Source organism: Bos indicus, chromosome 9, assembly GCF_029378745.1.
Source record: "Bos indicus isolate NIAB-ARS_2022 breed Sahiwal x Tharparkar chromosome 9, NIAB-ARS_B.indTharparkar_mat_pri_1.0, whole genome shotgun sequence".
NCBI classification, from domain to species: domain Eukaryota; kingdom Metazoa; phylum Chordata; class Mammalia; order Artiodactyla; family Bovidae; genus Bos; species Bos indicus.
In genome coordinates this window covers 102,237,325-102,255,806 of record NC_091768.1, presented here as the reverse complement: position 1 = coordinate 102,255,806, position 18,482 = coordinate 102,237,325, and the positions used below count along the sequence as shown (strand labels likewise).

General features: G+C 52.8%; 1 protein-coding gene across 1 annotated transcript; it reads left to right on the top strand.

The window, feature by feature from the left end:
- The first annotated feature begins 235 nt into the window (after window positions 1–235).
- On the top strand, window positions 236–17,897 carry RNASET2 (ribonuclease T2). Its single transcript, XM_019967680.2, has 10 exons — window positions 236–344; window positions 536–701; window positions 3,267–3,327; window positions 4,544–4,599; window positions 6,067–6,124; window positions 7,584–7,654; window positions 13,799–13,912; window positions 15,359–15,407; window positions 15,561–15,635; window positions 16,222–17,897. The coding sequence occupies exons 2-10, from the start codon at window positions 625–627 to the stop codon at window positions 16,402–16,404; spliced, it is 744 nt and encodes a 247-aa protein (XP_019823239.2). The 5' UTR covers window positions 236–344; window positions 536–624; the 3' UTR covers window positions 16,405–17,897.
- The last annotated feature ends 585 nt before the right edge of the window (window positions 17,898–18,482 follow it).

The following is an 18,482-nucleotide window of genomic DNA, read 5'->3' as shown; positions in this document are numbered from 1 at the left end:
GGCGGAAGGCAGGAAGGAACCAGCCCGAAAGTGAAGCGCAAACAGCCTAAGGGGAAGACTGACAGACCGGGGGCGGGGCGTGCCCTCTGGGCGGGGCGTGTCCTCCAGAAGGGGCGTGGCGTCGGGCTTCTCCAGGGCTTCTCGCCGGCCCGGCGCCAGCCTGTCTCCCAGGGGCGTGTCCCGGGCTGGGGGCGTGTCCGAAACGGGGGCGTGTCCCGGGCGGGGGCGTGGCGTTGGGGCATCTGGGCGGAAATGCGCGGGTAGAGGCTCAGGCCTCGGGATTCGCCGGGCAGCGAGGGTCGGGGAGTTAGCTGACCGGCCGTCGTGTGCGCCTGGCGGACCTGGTGAGGCGGCAGGGCCCCAGGGTTCCGGGTGGTTGGTGGGCGGGGTGCGAGTCCACTGTGTTGCGGGGATCTGGGCTCCCAGGCCTCCGGGCCTCCGCAGGGGGCTCGGCGGTGTGCTGGGGTTAGCCACGCTGCTCGCCGGCCGCTGGCCCGGCGCACGGTCAGCTTAGCGACGTCTGTTCCTTTTTCAGGGAAGCGCAGGGCCTGGCGCCGGACGCGGCCTCGCGCCCTCGGGAGACTGAGCCTTGGCGACCCCGTAGGGTCCTCCCCGGTGCGGCGGATGACTTCCCCGGCCTTCCTGGGCGCCTTGTGCCTGGCGCTGAGCTGTTTGGGCGGCTCGCATGGGTTCTGGAGGAGGTGAGCCGCCGAAGGGGCGCGGGGCGCGGGTCTGCAGGGGAACGGGGGATAGGCGGGGTGGGGGAACACGAGTGCCCGAGCTTCGGGGTGGCTCCGGGGCGGCGCGCGCGGGCTCTGGAGGACGTGAGCTGCTGGCGGGGCGAGGGGCGCGGGTCTGCGGGGGAACGGGGGTGGACCCGGGCGCCCGAACTTGCGAGCGGCTCTAGGGACGGCGCGCGCGCGCATTCCGACCAGGGTCAGTGCGATTCTGGTAAAGTGGTCGTGGTTCCTCTTTCCTGGTTTCTTTCTCTCGCCCTCCCTCCCCTCCCCCTCGTTCCCTCTTTCCATTCTTTCCTATGCAACTGACGAATTAGGGGTAAACAGGGGCTCTGGGAGAGGATTCACATTATACTTCTGTAGAGGAGACAGAGATCTGAATACCAGATTTGAATTTTCTTCTATTTTATTTGGGTAATGATCTTGTTAATAAAAGGAGTTCATACTTCACTTGTAGGCGTGGGAAAAGTTCAGTTTTCCTTTTTAATGAACCATCGTTGTTGTTTTATCATTTACTTTAAAAGGTAACATTAAATTTCAGTTTTCCAAGAAAGTGTTATTTTCTGAAAACGGGCTGCATTAAATAACTAAGCATTGCCCTCAAGTTAAGAGTGGTTCACCAGAGAGGTAGTGTGGTGTACGGATTGAGTGTGAACTGCTAGCTCAGATCCAGATGTGTGATCCAGAGCTGTCCACCAAGGTCGTTCAACCCGAAGTCCCCAGAGTGATGGCACCTGCCTCCTAGCGCCAATGCCAGGAGGCATCAGTTAAAGTACCGACCGTGCTCCGAGCCACGCCTGGCCTACAGCGATCAATGCAGCAGCCCCCCTCCATAGGGATCTGCAAGTTGCGGACTTCCAAAGAAGCAAACATGTTCACATATCCAGTTAGGTAACTTAGTCCACGTGTCTGGCGTACTTGTCATGCACAACTGAGATACTTGGTGAGTAAGGCAGGGGTTCGAGACCACGAGGGTGACTCAACCTGAGGGCCTCGCGGCTCAGCGGGGTTTTCCCAGGCCCTCTGCCTCTGCTTGGGAGGCCTTTCTCTCTACAGGGCAGTCAGCATCTCCCGATTGGAGAGGATCTCTCTCTCACACTCACAGCACTCTTTAGCCGGGGTGGTATGTGGTAACTATTACAGACATTGTTGAGTCTTGAGTTTTATTGTAAACTCCATGCTGTTGGTCTAGTTTTCCTGGTCTCTGCCTACTCTTCCAGCCTCGGTTTCCCCCTTTGTGAAATAAGGTTTTCATACCTAGGGGAAAAAAGCATTTCTAACGCTTCTCCCATCACTAACGCTCATGCATGAGCATGAGTGAGCTCACGAGTACTAATGCTTATGCTCTTGTACTGAGCATTTGCTTATTAGTTCAGTCTGAGAAAAGTTTTCAAATATTGTGAATTCTCTGCTTTTTAAACAGTACTCAATTATTTACAAAACGGTTATGTAAGAACTTATTTCTGTTTGGCTTTTGCTTCTTCTAAAATTTCATCTATCCTAATAAAATAAAATTTCATCTATCCTGAATGACATGCCTGCTTGAGTTATATGCCCTGTTGCTACTGATGTTTTCCATCTGGAAAGTGAGTATTTCCACAAGCCAGCCTTTCTGCCCCCATCTCTGTGTGTGCCAAGCCTTGCCAGCCTGGTGGAAGAGCTTCTGCTGAGGGATGTGTGAATGCTACTCCACAGCCCCTTATGGAACGTCTTAGGGTCAGATGGGTTTCATGGGGACATTGGAAGAAGTCCTTAGGCTCCCAAGTCACTCATCCTGCAGAGAACAAGATCCCAGTGGCTGGGGTGGTGCCAACCCCTGTGCAGCTCTGGGTGCTGTTCTGTGGCCCAGTGAGCTATAGGAACCATTGTATTTCCAGGCTTGTGGATGTCACACGTGCTGCTAAGGGCTCATTGGTCTGTGTCTGCACTGCCTGAGCCTCTGAGGAGAAAGGGGCTTTCTGACCAGTCCTTCACTGCAGAGTCTTCCCAGTTGCCTGGTCCAGAATCCTGAGCCCCTCCCCGCCTGCCAGGCTTCCCAGGTGGTGCGGTGGTGAACAGTTTTCCAGCCAGTGTGGGAGGTACAAGAGATGTGGGTTGGATCCCTGGGTCAGGAGGATCCCCTGGAGAAGGAAATGGCAACCCACTCCAGTCATGTCCAGTTGGACATGACTGACAGGCACCCCACCGGATAGGCCTGTTACCACTTGTTCCCGGGCCATGCCGTCTGCGTTTGCTCAGTCACCATGGTCATTGTCTCCCTCACTGGCTGGTGCGCTGCAAGAGAGTAAGGACTTGGCCCCCCAGTCCTCTCAGTGACCCCCTCCCCGCCGCACCTGGGAACCCGGCTGCCCCCTCCTGCCCTCAGCAGTGCCTAGGGACATGGACCCCTCCCCGCAGCAGCAGCAGCAGCAGCAGCAAAAGCAGCAGCGCCTGGCCGGCAGCAGGCACCCTGTGTTTATTGAGTGATCGATGGATGGATTAATTTTTCTGTAACTCAAGTTACAGAGTGAGCCCCTTGTCTTTTTGCAGTGATGACCTCGAGTGGAGCAAACTAATCATGGTTCACCACTGGCCTGCGACCGTGTGCCAGGTGAGTTCTGCGGGGACCCGTGACGCCCACGGAGAGGAGGTCCCGTGCAGGCTGCTCCCCAGCGCCTCTCACTGACCGAGCCCCCGGCCTGCCCGCCCCTCGAGGCCGAGCCCTCCCAAGCTGAGACCGAGCCTCCAGGAGGCCCTGCGTGAGGGGCCAGGGGCCCTGCCTCGAGAGCCAGGTGGGCGTCACAGATGCCAGAGCAGGTCTGTCCTCTGCTCAGGGGCCCTCGGGCTCATGCCCCCTTGCAAAGCTGCCCCTTGACTCCAGTTTCCCCCACCGAAGGATCATCCAATACACTGGGTGAAGAGCTGGGGTAGGGAAGCCCCCGTGGGCGCTCGGCTTTGCCCTCCACTGCCTCGCGCTGCGGAAAAGCCTGCCTGCTTTGGATTGTGTTTCCTTGGGGATGGGAGCAGGGCACGGGTGGTCATCCTGCCCTCTGCCCCCTAGTCTGAGCCTTCTGACATCAGACATTGCCGTCACCTAAACCAGGCCTGCCCTTATTTCCAGACCAGCCATACAGAGGAGCGCTTCCCACGTCAGAAGGGGTCTAAGCAGGAGGGCTTGTGGGTGAGCCAGCTCCTCACCACACCCAACGCGTACTGTTCCCTCGCTTGTCCACTGCAGGCACTGGGCCCAAGTTCTGACACCACCGCCTGATAGTCGAGGCGTATTTCTTAATGGTTATTTATCTCGGAAAAGATCCATTTTTGCGAAATAATTTGGAGGTTCCCGTAAAGTGTTACACTGAAGATTTTTAACTCCATGATAATTATTTTACTCTCATCTTGCGTTTTTGTTGGCTCCAGATTCTCAGTACTTATTATTGCACTATTGCATTTTAACCTGGTACCTGAACAGGTCTGAATACGACTGGGTGCCATGTCAGCCTCTGGTTCTCATTTTTTGATTGCATGACAAGAAAATTATTCACGGGTAACTATGAGTGCATCCATCAGATAGACTTAATTTTCAGGCATATAAAGAAAAAAAAAAATAGCTGTTAAATTCTGTTTTCCAAAGTTTTGGTTCACCTTTTTCCAAATAAAACATCCAGCCCCCGCCCCATGTGGTACCGTCATGAACATTGTTTATCGTAAATTACCACAGAATTTATTTTGTGTTAGGATTTCATTGATGTTTGTCGAAAGAAAGGAAGGTTGCTGAGTGTATTTAATAAACAAGAAACCACTTGTCTCCTGTCTTGTCTTCATAGGAAGTTGCGAGGCATTGCAAAGACCCTCCGAATTACTGGACGATACACGGATTATGGCAAGTACTTCCTGCATTTAAAACTTCAGCAGCCGCAGAAGCTGGCAACCTGGGGTTCTGGCTTCACTCTGTCCAGACGTGTATTCTGGTGATTTCTGTTAGGAGTTTACTGAGCAGGCCAGAAGCTGGTTGAGAAACATCTTTAGCCTTTCTAACATGACCTGCCTTCTGTTGCCCTTGAGTTCTGTTTTGGTAGAATGATAACAGTCTGGTTTAAATATGCATTTAAGGGTTCTGGGTACATATTCGATCACTGAGTTTTAATTTTCTCATTTTCTTCTTTTGGAACCAATAAGTAAATGCATAAAAATAAATGTATGTACGTTATTCATATGTGATCTGTATCTACAGTATACATACTCCACAGACACCGGATTTTTCCTGCCGGTTTTGCTTGCAGTTCGTTTCCTTTGGTTTTTGTGGTGTGCGCATGTATTCATGACGTTAAACTGTGCGTGCGTTTGTCCAGAGGGAGCGACCGGGTCTCCCCCTCCCTTGAGAGGCGGGCAGTCCTGGCTCCTGCTGGCCCCAGTGTCCCTCAGGGACAGGGTCAGGGGCATGCTGGTCAAACAGGGTCCTGAGGACCGGGCCTCATCCCACCTCTGGTTTCTGTGACTTCACTGGTGCCCTCGGCCGCTGCCCAGCTGGAGGGGCGGCACCCAGCTCTGGGGAGTGGGGCTGGTTTCGGGGCTGGGCAGGCCTGTCCACCCTGGAGAAAGCACGTGTGGTCCCTCGCGATCTAAGCCGCACGTGGGGACGGAGCGTGGACCCGTTCAGAACTGGACGCATGAGGACAGAATCAGGCTCAAGTGGAGGGACACATGCTCCGTGCTAGAACATTCCCGCAGCCCACCTTGAGTCGTCACCAGGTGCGTCCTGAGCACGACACGCACCTTGTATCAATGGTCCTCATCGCCTTTAAAGAGGTGGGACCTCTTGCTGTTCTCAAGTTATGCTTGTTGAATGGAGGTTTGCAAGTAACTCAAAAAGTGTTGGTTGCTCCGTCATGTCCAACTCTTTGCAACCCTATGGACTGGAGCCCGCCAGGCTCCTCTGTTCATGGGACTCTCCAGGCAAGAATACTGGAGTGGGTTGCCATGGCCTTCTCCAGGGTATCTTCCCAATCCAGGGGTTGAACCTGGGTCTCCTGCATTGCAGACAGACTCTGATCACAGAACCACCAGAGAAGCGCCAGAACCTGGCCAAATATCTCCACCGACCCAGCTCTGGCTCGCCCCCTACTGGGCTGTCTATTTGCTTCCTGAGCTGGAAAGCCTGTTTGCACTGTGCCTGAAGTTTCGGACAACTTACCGCTTTGAAGGGAACTTTAGTATTGCCTGCTTGTGCCCAAGCGTGACTCACCCCCTTTCATTCTCTCCAGACCACAACTCGAGTGTTTTCTCATGCCATTTGGAACCAGCCCAACCAAGACTAATTTCTCTTTATTTTTTCAACTCTAATTTCAAGGCCCGATAAAAGTGAAGCATGTAACCGATCCTGGCCCTTTAATCCACATGAGATCAAGGTACTAACTTTAATAATGTTCCCACCGCAGAGTCTCCCAAAAGATTAGCTGCTCCTCTAGGTGTGCCCTCAAAGCTGTGTCTGAAGTGTGTTCACCACGTTCATGGGTATCTAAAGCAGCCCCACGGATTAAGGACGATCTGTGTTTCAGTAAGTCCTCTGCCCTGGGCCCGATGGACTGCAGCGATGTGTGAGGGGCAGCAGGGGTGAGCAGGCCGGCCCTGGCTCTAGCCCGTGGCCCATAGTTCCTAGTCTGAGACCCCTGCCAGCTGGGCATGAGCTCAGGCATGTGTACCGCCCTGGCTTGCAGGAGTGCCGTGGCCCCCAGGGTGTCCTTTCTGGCTGTGGATGGGTTTCTCAGTGGGGCCAGTGAGCAAGGAAGACAGGATGGGTCTTTCCAGGACAAAGACTTGTATTGCAGAGTAACTCTGGGCGCTGAGGTTACGAGAGCTGGTAGCGGCCACGCACACGCGCGTGCGCGTGCACACACACACACACACACATGCGAGCACAGCTTTCCACGGGGTGCTGACAACCCCTCGTGTGTGATGGCCAACTGTCAGAGACTTGTGACTTCGTACCTGGACTTACTGGGCAGGGTCTGCGAGTTCCTGAGACCTCTCTGAAAATGTGGGGCAGACTTGGGATTTGCCTGAATTATGGGCCCTTCCCAGGACTGCACGGCCCCCAGAAGCATAAGGTAATCGCATCCAAACCAGTCACAGGTTCTCGTGCCAGCCGTGCATCGGGCACTGTGCTGGGGGCCGGGGCAGAACCAGGTGTGATCTCCAGCCCACCCTGCCTGCAGCCGGGAGCCAGGACAGACGTCCCCTCTGGGTGCCTGGAGGGGAGGGTAGTCAGAGCTGAGGACGGTAGGCCTGGGCCCGGCTCTCCTGAGGAGGTAGTGGTGAGCTGGGATCCAGCTTAACCAGAGACAGGAGAGGCAGCAGCGTGGGCAAAGGCTCCGGGGTAGGACGGAGCTTTGGAGCAGCTGGGAGGAAGCCAGTGTGGCTGGGGGTGAGCCGTGGGCCCGGGCAGTGTTCCTCAGAGTCCTGTGTGCTGGTTAAGGCTTGTGTGCTGAGTAAGATGCAGACGTAGTCGTTGGAAACATTCAAGCTGGAGAGAGAAGGAAGCCAGTGTCACGGCTTGATACTTTTGTGGTTTTTTAACGCTGACTAGTACTCCACTGTGTGGGTGGACGTGATTTGTCTAGCCGTTCACCCGTCAGAGCTTGTATTTTCACAAAGCCCTTCACGATTCCCCAGACTTCACTTTTTACGTGTGTCTTAAGAAACACGTCATGCAAAGTAAACTGAGTCGTTTTACTCACCTGAGCGCTATTAACTCACAGAGCTCAGTTTCGTTTCGTTTTTTAACGTGTTCGTTCATCAGATCTGCCTTCTAGGTTTGAGTTGTCAAGCCTAACGTGGATTTATTATCATTGCTGTCTTTACGTGCAGGACCTTTTGCCAGACATGAAGATGTACTGGCCCGATCTGCTCCATCCGTCCAACTGCAGCCTCCAGTTCTGGTGAGTCTGAGTTCCCAGGCCCGTCTCGGGCCCCAGAGCCCAGGTGTGAGGTGGGACCATGGGAGCGGGGGTGACGGAGAGCCTGGCTCTGAGGCTGTGGAGCTGGAGCGGCCTCGCCTGTGCCGCGCCCTCTTGGAGCAGTCCTCCAGTGGATAAAAAATGAGGGCGAGGGGAAGTGACTTTGTAAACTTGCTTTTTAATCCATTATATCTTTCACTTTGTGTGCGTCCTAAGTCACTTTGATTGTGTCTGACTCTTTGTGACTCTATGGACTGTAGCCTGCCAGGCCCCTCTGTCCATGGGATTCTCCCGGCAAGAATACTGGAGTGGTTGCCATGCCCTCCTGCAGGTGTTCTTCTGGACCCAGAGATTAAACCTGGGTCTCCTGCATTGGCGGGTGGATTCTTTACCACTGATGCCACCTGGGAAGCCCTCCCTCACTGCAGGATGGCAATTTATAATTCATCTCACAGTGAATCAGGTTTTGGCCAAAGTGATTCACTTAACTTGGAAGTATATTTGTGTAGACTCTTCAGTCACTGAGTTCAGTTCAGTGGCTCAGTTGTGTCCGACTCTTTGCCATCCCATGAACTGCTGCATGCCGGGCCTCCCTGTCCATCACCAACTCCCAGAATTCACTCAAACTCATATCCATCCAGTCGGTGATGCCATCCAGCCATTTCATCCTCTGTCGTCCCCTTCTCCTCCTGCCCCCAATCCCTCCCAGCATCAGGGTCTTTTCCAATGAGTTAACTCTTTGCATGAGGTGGCCAAAGTATTGGAGTTTCAGCTTTAGCATCAGTCCTTCCAATGAACACCCAGGACTGATCTCCTTTAGGATGGACAGGTTGGACCTCCTTGCAGTCCAAATGACTCTCAAGAGTCTTCTGGAGGAGTTAAATTTTGGAGAAAAGCTTTTTGAAACAAAGCAGAGTGACAATGACATTTATCCTCCTGGTTCGTGGGTGTTCGGTTTGCGAGTTCACTCGAGGGCGTGTGGCTGGGAGGTGGTTCGCTCACGGCTCTGGGTCCGGACGCTGTAAAGGTTTGGGAGACGAACAGTCCATGTCTTCAGTGCTGGCTCTGAGCAACCTGAGGTCTGGAACGTGGTTTCAGAACAGACTGTGGCCTACATGAGTTGAAATAGTGAAAAACAATTTAAAAAACTTCTAGCACTTCATGGTATACTTAAAAATAAAAACTCTCTGGTGACTACACAGAAGAGATTTCAGTACTTAGAATATTCCAGATAGAATCAGTCAGGTTTTTGCCAAAGCTTAAAAATATACCACTAAACACACACAAAGCATCTCCCCAGGTGGCACAGTGGTAAAGAACCCACCTGCCAATGCAGGAACAAAAAGAGACCCAGGTGTGATCCCTGGGTCAGGAAGATCCCCTGGAGGAGGGCATGGCAACCCACTCCAGTATTCTTGCCTGGAGAATCCCATGGACAGAGGAGCCTGGCGGGCTCCAGTCCATGGGGTTGCAAAGAGTTGGACACGAAATGAGCGACTGTACACACACACACACATAACACAAAGATGGCCTTCGGTGGGTGAGTCCTTCAGCGTCTGATGAGATGATGTGGCAGAACACACATTTGGCTTTGTGTCTAATAAGGGCAAAAGGATTCACCTTTCCGCTTGGGTGTGTAAACGACGCACTTAGAAACTCGTTCTAAATGACTGAGGTGGCGTTCGTGCCTTCGGATGTGGAGATGGCGCTCGTGTGGCCGGGCGCTCACCGGCTCGCGGGTTATTACCAGCTCCCTGGTTACTACCGGCTCCCTGGTTATTGCCCGTGGGTGGCTGTTACCCAGGTCGCCCTGCTATCTTGGATCAAATGTCCACAGAGGTGTCCTGGCCTCTCCTGTCCTTAAGGAAGAGGCTTATTTCAGAAAACTTTTCTCTTTAATCTCAAATGGGAATTGCATATGCAAAGGAGAGGGTCCTGGTATTGGTTGATGCTCAAGATAGTTCCCTAAGATTAAATCTGTTAACAAAACCAGCCATCCTGAAAAATACTGTGCACATGACCATCTGCAAAACAGGGGTGTTATTGGTTTCTGATTCTTGTAAGAAAAAGGAGGACTTCCCAGGAGGTTAAGTGGTAAAGAATCGGCCTGCTAATGCGTGAGATGTGGGTTTGACCCCTGGGTTGGGAATATCCCCTGGAGGAGGAAATGGCTACCCATTCCAGTATTCTTGCCCTGGAGAATCCCATGAACAGAGGAGCCTGGTGGGCTCCCGTCCATGGGGTTGCAAAGAGCTGGACACAGCTGAGCATCTAAACGACAAAAAAAAGAATGAGAGTTTGGTCATCTCTAACATCTGTTGAGTTAACTTGCTCCAGGAACAACAGTGGACGTTTCTTGACTATTACACGCCAGGAGCTGCTTGGGCGTGTGTGACTGCTTCTGCCCCTGACTTCTCCAGCTCCTTCTGTGGGAGATTCTAGAATGACTGTCCCTGTTGTGCAGAAACTGAGGCCCCCATAATTCAGTTCACGTTCAGCTAGTTGAAAAGAGTCTCCTTTTTCTACTTCGTAGAATTTAGAAAGTTAAGAAATAATTCCGTGTGGGTGCTATTGTAGATGAAGAAAGTTGACTATTCATCTGTTTTTAATCTCTCCTCATGGTTTTCTCATGGCTCAGCTCATAAAGAATCTGCCTGCAGTGCAGGAGACCCTGGTTTGATTCCTGGGTCAGGAGGATCTGCTAGAGAAGGGATACCCGCTTTAGTATTCTGTCCTGGAGAATTCCATGGATTGCACAGTCCATAGGGTTGTAAAGAGTCAGACACGACTGAGCGACTTTCACTTTCACGTTTCCCTCTCATGGTTTTCCTGGGTCCGGGAGACTGGAGACTCACAGCCGTTGCCCTCACTCAGGACCACTCCCTGGCGATGCCGCCGAAGAATCAGGGCACATTTAGGCTGTGCTTCCGTGAGACTGCATGTGGGTGCCTTCTGAGAGCTTGCATGACTGTCGTTATTAAATCTTCATGAATTAATCGTGGATACAGCCGATGCCCGTGTGGTTTTTCCATGCTAACCATGGTTAGCTTCTGAGTTGACAAGTTGTCAATCATTCTAAATCAATCCATCCATGTTTGGCAGTTGACTGGTTGGCAGCGCAGGGCATCGGAAGGGCCCCGAGCGTGGGTTGAGGCAGGCCAGGGTCGCCTGGCTGGGCAGCCGTGAAGCTGGGCTGCTCACTGGCCCCTGTGAGCCTCGGTGTCCCCACTGGTAAACCAGCAGTTGTGTTTTCACTTTGCAGCATTGTGAGACTCAAGTGAAGGATGCGAAAACATTTTGTAAAACTTCATTGCATGTATGTGTGCTCAGTCATGTCTGACTCTTTTTCAGCCCCACGGCCTGTAACCTGCCTATCCTCCGTCCGTGGAATTCTCCAGGCAAGAATACTAGAGTGGGTTGCCATTCCCTTCTCCAGGGGATCTTCCCGACCCAGGGATCAAACCCACGTCTCCTGTACTGGGAGGCGGATTCTTCACCACCAAGCCACCTGGTTTCAGTTCAGTTCAGTTCAGTCACTCAGTCGTGTCCGACTCTTTGTGACCCCATGAATCGCAGCACACCAGGCCTCCCTGTCCATCACCAACTCCCAGAGTTCACTCAAACTCACGTCTGTCGAGTCACTGATGCCATCCAGCATCTCATCCTCTGTCCTCCTCCTGCCCCCAATCCCTCCCAGCATTAGGGTCTTTTCCAGTGAGTCATCTCTTCCCATCAGGTGGCCAAAGTATTGGAGCTTCAGCTTCAGCATCAGTCCTTCTAATGAACACCCAGGACTGATCTCCTTTAGGATGGACTGGTTGGATCTCCTTGCAGTCCACAGGACTCTCAAGAGTCTTCTCCAACACCATAGTTCAAAAGTATCAGTTCTTCGGCTCTCAGCTTTCTTCACCATCTAACTCTCACATCCATACATGACCACTGGAAAAGCCATAGCCTTGACTAGACAGACCTTTGTTGGCAAAGTAATATCTCTGCTTTTCAATATGCTATCTAGGTTGGTCATAACTTTACTTCCAAAGAGTAAGTGTCTTTTAATTTTATGGCTGCAATCACCATCTGCAGTGATTTTGGAGCCCAGAAAAATAAAATCTGACACTATTTCCACTGTTTCCCCGTCTATTTCCCATGAAGTGCTGGGACCAGATGCCATGATCTTCGTTTTCTGAATGTTGAGCTTTAAGCCAACTTTTTCACTCTCCTCTTTCACTTTCATCAAGAGGCTTTTTAGTTCCTCTTCACTTTCTGCCATAAGGGTGGTGTCATCTGCATATCTGAGCTTATTGATATTTCTCCCGGCAGTCTTGATTCCAGCTTGTGCTTCTTCCAGCCCAGCATTTCTCATGATGTACTCTGCATATAAGTTAAATAAGCAGGGTGACAATATACAGCCTTGATGTACTCCTTTTCCTATTTGGAACCAGTCTGTTGTTCCATGTCCAGTTTTAACTGTTGCTTCCTGACCTGCATATAGATTTCTCAAGAGGCAGGTCAGGTGGTCTGGTATTCCCATCTCTTTCAGAATTTTCCACAGTTTATTGTGATCCACACAGTCAAAGGCTTTGGCATAGTCAATAAAGCAGAAATAGACGTTTTTCTGGAACTCTCTTGGTTTTTCGATGATCCAGCAGATGTTGGCAATTTGATATCTGGTTCCTCTGCCTTTTCTAAAACCAGCTTGAATATCTGGAAGTTCACGGTTCACGTACTGCTGAAGCCTGGCTTGGAGAATTTTGAGCATTACTTTACTAGCGTGTGAGATGAGTGCAATTGTGCGGTAGTTTGAGCATTCTTTGGCATTGCCTTTCTTTGGGATTGGAATGAAAACTGACCTTTTCCAGTCTTGTGGCCACTGCTGAGTTTTCCAAATTTGCTCGCATATTGAGTGCAGCACTTTCACAGCATCATCTTTCAGGATTTGAAATAGCTCAACTGGAATTCCATCACCTCCACTAGCTTTATTCGTAATGATGCTTTCTACGGCCCACTTGACTTCACGTTCCAGGATGTCTGGCTCTAGGTGAGTGATCACATCATCATGATTATGAGTCGTGAAGCTCTTTTTTATACAGTTCTTCTGTGTATTCTTGCCACCTCTTCTGAATATCTTCTGCTTCTGTTAGGTCCATACCATTTCTGTCCTTTACCGAGCCCATCTTTGCATGAAATGTTCCCTTGGTATCTCTAATTTTCTTGAAGAGATCCCTAGTCTTTCCCATCCTGTTGTTTTCCTCTATTTCTTTGCATTGATCACTGAGGAAGGCTTTCTTATCTCTCCTTGCTATTCTTTGGAACTCTGCATTCAGATGCTTATATCTTTCCTTTTCTCCTTTGCTTTTCGCGTCTCTTCTTTTCACAGCCACCTGGTTTAATCTTCAATAAAACGCGAGCAATTATTATCAGTAGTGGTGTTTTTCTTCCATACAAATCGCTGCTTGTTTGCGGGCATTTGGCTGGGCTTCTGCTTCCGTGCAGTCGTCTCTGTAGATGACGTGTATGCTGCAATGAGCATGGGGAACTGGCTCAGGCCGTCCTGGTGATGAGTGAGCCTGCGTTTTCTTGCCAGTGGCTGAGGCATGGCCATCCAGCCGCGCCCGTCACATCCCCTGCTGTCCAGCCAGGGCTCCCCGGAAGGACAGCCAGAGCCGTGTCATCCTGTGAGGCCTGAACTACAGCATTCGCTTCTTTCTCAGTTTGGTTTGCTGTTAGTCTCAAAAGTGAGTTGGAGCTTCCTGGTGGAGGAAGGCCTGAAGAAAACTGACAAGGGCTGGCGGTGCTCGATTGGGTCCGGCGGGGCCTGGGGCCCATGCTGAGAGGAGGACGTCTGTCCTTCCCGCTTTGTGAAAACGACAGTCTGCCTCCTGCCCGGATGCCCTGCACGAGCAGCCGTGCAGGTGGTTTATTGAGAGGTGGTGGTATTACCTTTTAAAGTGAAAAGTGAAGTCGCTCAGTTGTGTCCGACTCTTTGCCATGCCATGGACTACAGCCCACCACGCTCCTCCGTCCATGGGGTTTTCCAGGCAAGAGTACTGGAGTGGGGTGCCATTTCCTTCTCCAACATTACCTTTTAACCAGTTTTGTTTTTTTTTTTTTAACACACCCTTACAGGAGCCATGAGTGGAAGAAGCACGGGACCTGTGCTGCTCAGCTGGATGCCCTCAATTCCCAGAGGAAGTACTTTGGCAAGAGTCTGGATCTGTATAAGGCACTGGCCCTGACCAGGTGGGAGACCCAGGCCTGTAACCTTGCCTCCTGCACCCCACTCTCCCAAGTCACCGCACACCCACACCCTAGGCCTGGGGATGAACGCGGCTGCGAGTTGCCCGGCGCAGCATCCCTGACTCGGGTACCACGGTCCCGGGAACCGGGCAGGGGAGTCATGCTGAGAAACACACACCTCCTCCCACGAGCCTTTCCAGACCCCTGGGGGCCTGACTGCATGGAGCGGACTCAGAGATTCAAGGGGCTCATCACGCAGGTCCTGGGAGACGTCGCCTGCACGGGAGACCCCTGGGCACCTCCCTCCGGGGAGGAAGGCATCCCCCGTTCACCAGCACAGACCTCACGGTCCTGGCTCACAAGCAGTGTGAGTCCAGCCGACTCTGCAGCCCAGGTTTTATTGAATCCAGCAGTAAGAGGAGAATATGTGGTTATACTGAAATTTTTAAGGTCAAATATTTGAATAATTCGTCCCTTCAGCCAACAACTACTTACTTACTAAGGACCTCCTGGTTACCCTTCCTGAATCTGCGTGGCTTTCCATACACACGCCCAAGTGCAGAGTTGCTGAATTCTGGGACCCCTGGAGCATCAGCCAGGCCCCCAGGGGTGGACAGGCTGAGTCCTGTCCTCCCTGGGGTGCATTCCCTGGGGCCTGCCGAGGAAGGGCACTCCTGCCCACCAAGTGTCTGATGGAGACTACGTAGAACTGCTGTAGAGAAGTCATATAGTCTCCCAGCTTCTCCAAGGAAAATACAAAATCTCAGTGCTCACAAAATTAGGCGTCAAAACACGTCCTTTCTATTTGGCCCTGTGTTATAAACCACTGGGCTTCCCAGGCGGCACGGGGAGGGGACCCGCCTGCCAGTGCAGGAGACATGAGACGCAGGTTTAGTCCCTGGGTTGGGAAGATCCCCTGGAGGAGGGCATGGCGAGCCACTCCAGTGTTCTTGCCTGGAGAATCTCATGGACAGAGGAGCCTGGAGGGCTACACTCCATGGGGTCACAAAGAGCAGGTTAAAACCACGTGCTTTAGAAAGCGATTCAAGGCGTTGAAAGTATTTTAAAAACTGATTTAATTTGGGGTTGTTAGGATAAGCCTAGAATCCAGAATCAGCTGCTAGCTGTCCTTGAGGACAGGCATGGCGGGTAGGTGGTTATGTGGTGCCTACTCCAGTTGGCGGCAGCCACCAGGACTGGTGCTAAGAGGTTCCGGTGCTGGAAGGGGGCCCAGATGAGGCCTCGTGTGCCCACGGCGAGGGGAGGTCGGGTGGCCTGGGTTTCACCCATGTTCGCTGTGTCAGCAGACTTATGGCCCCAGGTAGTGAAACTGCACACTTCCCTTTAACAGGGTCTTCATTTTTATTATGAAATGTGATAGCAACAAGAAAGGAAATCGGACCTTCATTATACAGCTTCTTTTTTTTTTTTTTTTGCTTTAAAATTTAGCATGCTCCAGAAATTGGGGATAGAACCATCTACCGACCACTACTACCAGGTAAGTCTTGCTTCTGGCTTCTTATCAAACGCGTGTCCGCCAACTGGGGACGCCTGGCCTCGACCGGCTGTCACGTCAGCCGTGAGCTATACTCTGGTTTCAAAGAACCCAAACCAGCCCCTCCCACTTCTAATGCAGTTTATCCGATTTCAGGTGTCAGACATCAGAGACGCGCTTGTCACCGTGTACAAAGTTGTGCCCAAAGTCCAGTGTTTTCTGCTAGAGAAGGTCAGATATGCTGTGCTCTGTCATCCCTTCTGTCTCTACCAAGACCACCCGTGCAGCCTTCTGAGAGCTTGTGCTCGCCGTGGAGTTCCCAGGGGCAGCGTTGTGTGTGTGTTGGGGGGTGAGGGGAGAGGGTGCGTGCAGGTGTACAAATGCGTATGTCCATGTGTGTGTGTGTGTGTGCTTTGAAATAACAGGCTGTTGTTTGACACCGTGCTGGGCGGGCTGCTGTTCCGGCAGCTTCTCCCTAGCAGGGGGGCTCCTGTTCCGGAAGGCAGTGAGGCAGGGACAGGGCCCGTGGGCGTATCGTGCGGTGTCCACGTCGTTAGTCCCATCAGCTGTCGTTTTCCGTCGCACTTCCAGATGAGTCGTCCTTTCCTCTGTCAGCTGTTGAAGTCTTAAATTCATTTACCGATAGGGTGCCGTTTACCTGTTTATCGATTGTGATGCAGACACGGTGTGTGTGGGTGTGACTGCACGCACCTTTGTCCAAGTGTACATTTCAGGCTGGCTCAGGGGCGGGGCTGGAGGGGACCACCTCCAGAATGCCCCCACTTGCATTCTGAAGCGTCTTCGCTCTTCCCTTCAGGGCCAGGAGGTGCAGCTCCTCGGGCAGGTGGAACTGTGCTTCTCCAAGGACCTGCAGCTGCAGAACTGCTCGCATGCTGCGGAGCCGGCGGCCCGTAGGCAGGAAGCCTGGCCGAACCTGGGCCTGCATGTCTGCAATGACGGCCCGGTCCTATACCCTCCGCTCAACGAGACCAAACTCTGATGCTGCGGTTTGTAAATCTGCACTTTGAAAAGCAAGAGAAACTGACAGACCACTGCTTTTTAAAAAGCAGCTCGCCACCGCCTTCACCTGGGCCTCTTCTGTTCGTCCTGCTGTGCACCTCGTGTCTGGGAGTTGTCTTGTGGTCCCTGTAAGGGTGGGGTGAGCAGGGGGTGCACCGGAAGGGAGGGGGTATCCCCACCTCTTGGCTGCCTAGTGGTTGGAGTGAAGCTCTGGTTTCCTTTTTCTCTCCTTTGGCAATCTCTGCGACCTCCTTGGAAAATAAGGCAGGCCCGCTTGGAGCCTGGGCCGGTGGTGCAGACTCAGGAGAACTCATCCCTGTGTCTCTCAGCTCTGAGGACACGTTGGGGGCTGTCAGGACCAGCCCTCAAGCAGGCGCCCAGGCTGCAAATAGATGTGGGGGTGGTGGTGCTGGAGGGAGTCTCTGCCTCGGGCCTCAGGGCTGTTGGCTCCTGTTCTGCGGTCACCTGCCAGTGTCTCCCCTGGGGGGCTGGTGCGGATGGCCCAGTGTCCCCTGAGGGCCCTGGTGCTGGCAGGCAAGATGCTCTGTGTGTGTGTGGGTGGAGGGGGGAATCTGGATGTGTGCCGAGTGCCAGCACACACCCCCACGGCATAGGTGCCCCTCCCTGCAGACTGGAAGCCCCGCAGGGCAGTCAGTCCAGCAGCTCCCCCTTCCTCCCTGGGAAGGCGGCATCGGTCCTCAGGCACTGGGACTGAGGAGGCCCCCGGGGGCGGGTCCGTGTCCCCGAGGTGCTGCCTGGAGGCAGGGTCCCTCTCGCCGATGAAGCGCGTCCAGGCTCAGGCGGCTCTGAAGACAAACGTGCCCAGCGATGGGCGAAGCTTCGTCCAGAGGGAGCTGAGCGGCGCGTCAGAAATCCAGTCAGATTTTGGCCCGTCTCTTTCCCTAAGGGAGGGAGAGACACCCTGCTCTCCACGTCCAGGCTGGGGCCACACGCGGCCTCTGCCGGGCTCCCCTGCACCCCAGGCTCACACGCGCCGCAGGCCGCCCACCTCTGTCTCCTGAGTTTCCCTGTTGCCCGGCGGCCGAGGGCATCTGCTTCTCCCTCTGCTCATTTGCGTCTGGCTCCTCAGCAAAGGCGAAGGAGGAAACATGACAGAGGCTTCATCTGCGCCCAGGCCGGCCGACGCCTCCTCCTCCGGGCCTCACTGGAGCGAGCCTCTGTCCCCTGGAGAGACGTTCAAAAGGCGGTTGTTGTTTCTTCTGACTCATGTTGCAAATACATGGCTCAAGGCTAGGGTTTCTACTTCATTATTTCCGGATGAGCTGGTAAATTTAAATAAAGCTTCATATTTGAATTGAATTTATTATAAAATAATAATATTCTCAGCTTTGGAGAATCAAAAAAAACAGTGGTCTGCTGATACTCCTTGGACACTAGTCTTTCTAAAATTTGCCTGCGTGCTTTTTAAATAGGCTATAATTTTTCAAATAAAATGTGTTTATTATTATTCAATCTGAGCATTTCTTGAGGGTAGGCTGAAACTTGAGCAGGATGGTGTAACAATGAAGGGCAGCTGAAGAGTGAAATGAAGCAAAATGTCAGCGGTCCTAAGATTTCGGATGTGGACCGAATGGGATAAAATCAGGAGCAGGCTTAGCAATTCCTAACAGGATCATCGTCCAGTCAGTGCTCGTGGCTTTTTATTAACATTTCTGTGTGGCCTCGAGCGCAGAATCAGCAGTGATGACATGGCTGATAACCTGAGTCCAATCGGTAAGTATCAGGCGCCGGGCTGCGGGTGACCAGAGAAGAAGGGAAGTCTCTGTTCAGAGCCCGAACCTCAGAGGAGCCAGGGTCTTCTGGGCAGGCATCACTGAATATGATTTTGAACAAGGACCTGAAGGAAATGAGGCTGCAGTCCATGGAGGAAGCACCTTCCTGGTGATGGAAGCAGCCAGAGCAGAGGCCCAGGGCAGCAGCAGGCCTGTGTGAGAACAGCCGGAAGGCGGGTGTGCGAGGCCCACGGGCGCTGAGCAGCGCCCTCGAGGTTCACCTCCACCTGTAAAGGCTCCTGTGCTGCTGGAGTCCCCGAGCATC

Excerpts from the sequence above, each read along its gene's own strand:
- RNASET2 (XM_019967680.2), top strand. The coding sequence starts at position 625 with ATGACTTCCCCGGCCTTCCTGGGCGCCTTGTGCCTGGCGCTGAGCTGT. Across the intron at positions 6,125-7,583 it reads TTAATCCACATGAGATCAAG|GACCTTTTGCCAGACATGAA; the intron begins GTACTAACTTTA and ends CTTTACGTGCAG. Across the intron at positions 15,636-16,221 it reads AGTGTTTTCTGCTAGAGAAG|GGCCAGGAGGTGCAGCTCCT; the intron begins GTCAGATATGCT and ends TCTTCCCTTCAG.